Genomic DNA, 2289 nt, shown 5'->3' with positions numbered 1-2289 from the left:
CCCGCGCACCAAAAAAAAAAAAAAAAAAAAAAATTCCCCACATCGTTTACCACTATGAGACGGGGTTACCGTTTCCATGTTACAAACTCAGAGTGGTAAGGTTATCTGCCTGAGTCTGCACAGCTGCTTCTGCAGGGAAACCCCTATGGGGCAACTCTTGCCCCCTGTGGCCTGACTCACTCTGGATGAGGTCGGGCCCGATGGTGGACTCGATGATCTTGTCAATGGCTGAGCCCAGGTCTGAGGAAGAAGCCGTGCAGTCGGATACCAGCATGTTGGGGTCTGGGAGTGCGCTGGAGTGCACCAGGGCTGGGGGGCCGCCTGTCACCCCTGCCACTGGCCCGTGGGAAACAGAAGATGAATCAGGGAGGTAGCCATGGGGCAGGGGGTCTGTGCTGGAGCTGCTCTCGGATACCTCCTCCTGGGGGACGGGAAACAGGCAAAGGGGGAGTTTAGGAGCCAGGGATGGGGCAGGGCAGGCTGCCCCCCACCGTGGCCCAAGGACGTGGTAGGTGGAGCCACCCACACCCTCACCCCCATTGAGGACCAGTGAGATAAACTCTCTAGTCACAGAGCTCCCCCAAGAACAAGCGCCAGGGGCCCTGGCTCTGGCCAGGTACAAGGCCCCATGTTTCCCACACCTCACACAACAGCCAGGTGAGGCTATTCTCGTCAGGTTTTCAAATAAGCTGTTCCCTCTGCCTGAAACGCTTCCTAGCATCACACCGTGGCTAACTCCTACTCAGCCTTCTCACTGCCATTCACCTGGTACCTCTCCTGGGAAGACCCACAAAGCCAAGTTAGGACCTCTCCATCCTCAGTGCTATAGTCGCCTGTGTCCTGCCATCACATTATGGTTCACTCTGCAATGTTACGTCTCCCAGGTCAAACTCCATAAGGGCCAGGACCACATCTCTCTTGTATCCTGCTGTATCCCCTGGGTCCAGCACAAGCTGGGCACATGCTAAGTCCATCTCTGCTGAATTAATAAAACCCCTGGACGCCAAAGTGGGGGCTACTCTTGTGCACCTCTATAATGTGATGTCCTGAAAATGATCACTATCTTGCAGACAATGACAACGGTAATGGCTGATACTTATTGGCTGCTTACCATGTGCTGAGCCCTGTGTTAATTGCTTTGCATATATTAATTCATTTAGTTCTCAAAAAAAAAAAAAAGAAAAAAACCTATTGAGGCAAGTATATTTATTATTCCCACTCTATAGATGAGAAAACTGACAGCTAAAAGTTTGGGTAGCTTATCTAAAATCACAGAGCCAGGAGGTGGCAGAGCCAGGAGACTATTTTACAAAGCGTTTCCAAGAAAATGTCTGGTGGTTGCTCACAACAGAGCACCCTCAGGAGTAGGTATTTCTGCTTCGTTCTAAAGATTGACGACCGAGGTTCAAAGAGGTGTCCCAGTGAATCAGTGGTACAGCCAAGACTTGAACCAGGTCACCTGCATCCCAAAGAGTGAGGACAGTGGGTAGTGCAGTGGGTCAGCCCACAGCCTAGATTTGAATCCTGGCACTGTGTCTCAGTTTGCTCCTCTGTAAGATCTGGAAAAGAGTGGTATGTGCCTTACAAGGTATGAGACTTAAATGAGAAAATCCACGCTAAGGGCCTGGCATGGTGCCTGGCTCACAGTAAACCATAATCAAATATTAGCGATAAGCAAGCCTTGCTGGCTTCTTCCCCTTGGCCGCCAGGCACTGCTGCCTGCGGTCCCTGCCACCACCCACGCCGGCAAGCAATGTCCATACCAGAGAGCTGGTGCCACGGTCCGAACTCTGCCCCACGCCAGAGTCGTCGGCATCGGCTGGCCCCGGAGCGGCCGCGGCGTCGCTGCTGTCGGCCGACACGGCTTCCGAGGTGCCCACACCCAAGCCGCTCTCAGAGGGCTCCTCGGGCCGGCCAGGACCAGGGGCCGTGTCGCTACTGCTCTCCACCTCGTTCTCCTCCATCGGCTCGGGGGGCGGCCTGATAGGGGGGCCCAGGGTCCGGGGCCTTTACTCTGCGAGAAGAGGTGACGGGGGCTGGAACAGGTGGGCTTCATCTCGGGTCCCCGCGGCGCACGCAGCTGCGCCCATATGCCCATTTCGCAGATGCAAACACTGAGTCGCCCCGACGGGGCGGGGCTTTCTAGTGTATTGCGAGGGGAGCTTCCAGAAAACAGGACCAGGAAGCCTTGCCTCCCAGTCTCGGGTCCTTCCCCCATCCCCGGAGGGTGGTCAGTGGTGGGTAATCTTGACCCTTTGCTCCTCCCCTCCATGATTCCCGCAGAGCGGT

General features: G+C 55.3%; 1 protein-coding gene across 1 annotated transcript in view; it reads right to left on the bottom strand.

Moving 5' to 3' along the window:
• ZNF335 (zinc finger protein 335) overlaps window positions 1-1964 on the bottom strand; it is an 18525-nt gene extending 16561 nt beyond the window's left edge. Inside the window, exons 1-2 of the mRNA XM_007451630.1 lie at window positions 1764-1964; window positions 181-421 (exon numbers count right to left, since the gene is read on the bottom strand). Coding sequence (XP_007451692.1) covers window positions 181-421; window positions 1764-1964 — 442 coding nt within the window. The remainder of the gene's footprint in view (window positions 1-180; window positions 422-1763) is intronic.
• Between the last annotated feature and the right edge of the window lie 325 nt (window positions 1965-2289).

Source organism: Lipotes vexillifer, unplaced genomic scaffold (assembly GCF_000442215.2).
Source record: "Lipotes vexillifer unplaced genomic scaffold, Lipotes_vexillifer_v1.1 scaffold2049, whole genome shotgun sequence".
Lineage (NCBI taxonomy): Eukaryota > Metazoa > Chordata > Mammalia > Artiodactyla > Lipotidae > Lipotes > Lipotes vexillifer.
Note: the sequence above shows the minus strand (reverse complement) of the source record. Positions and strands in the feature narration are given on the sequence as shown.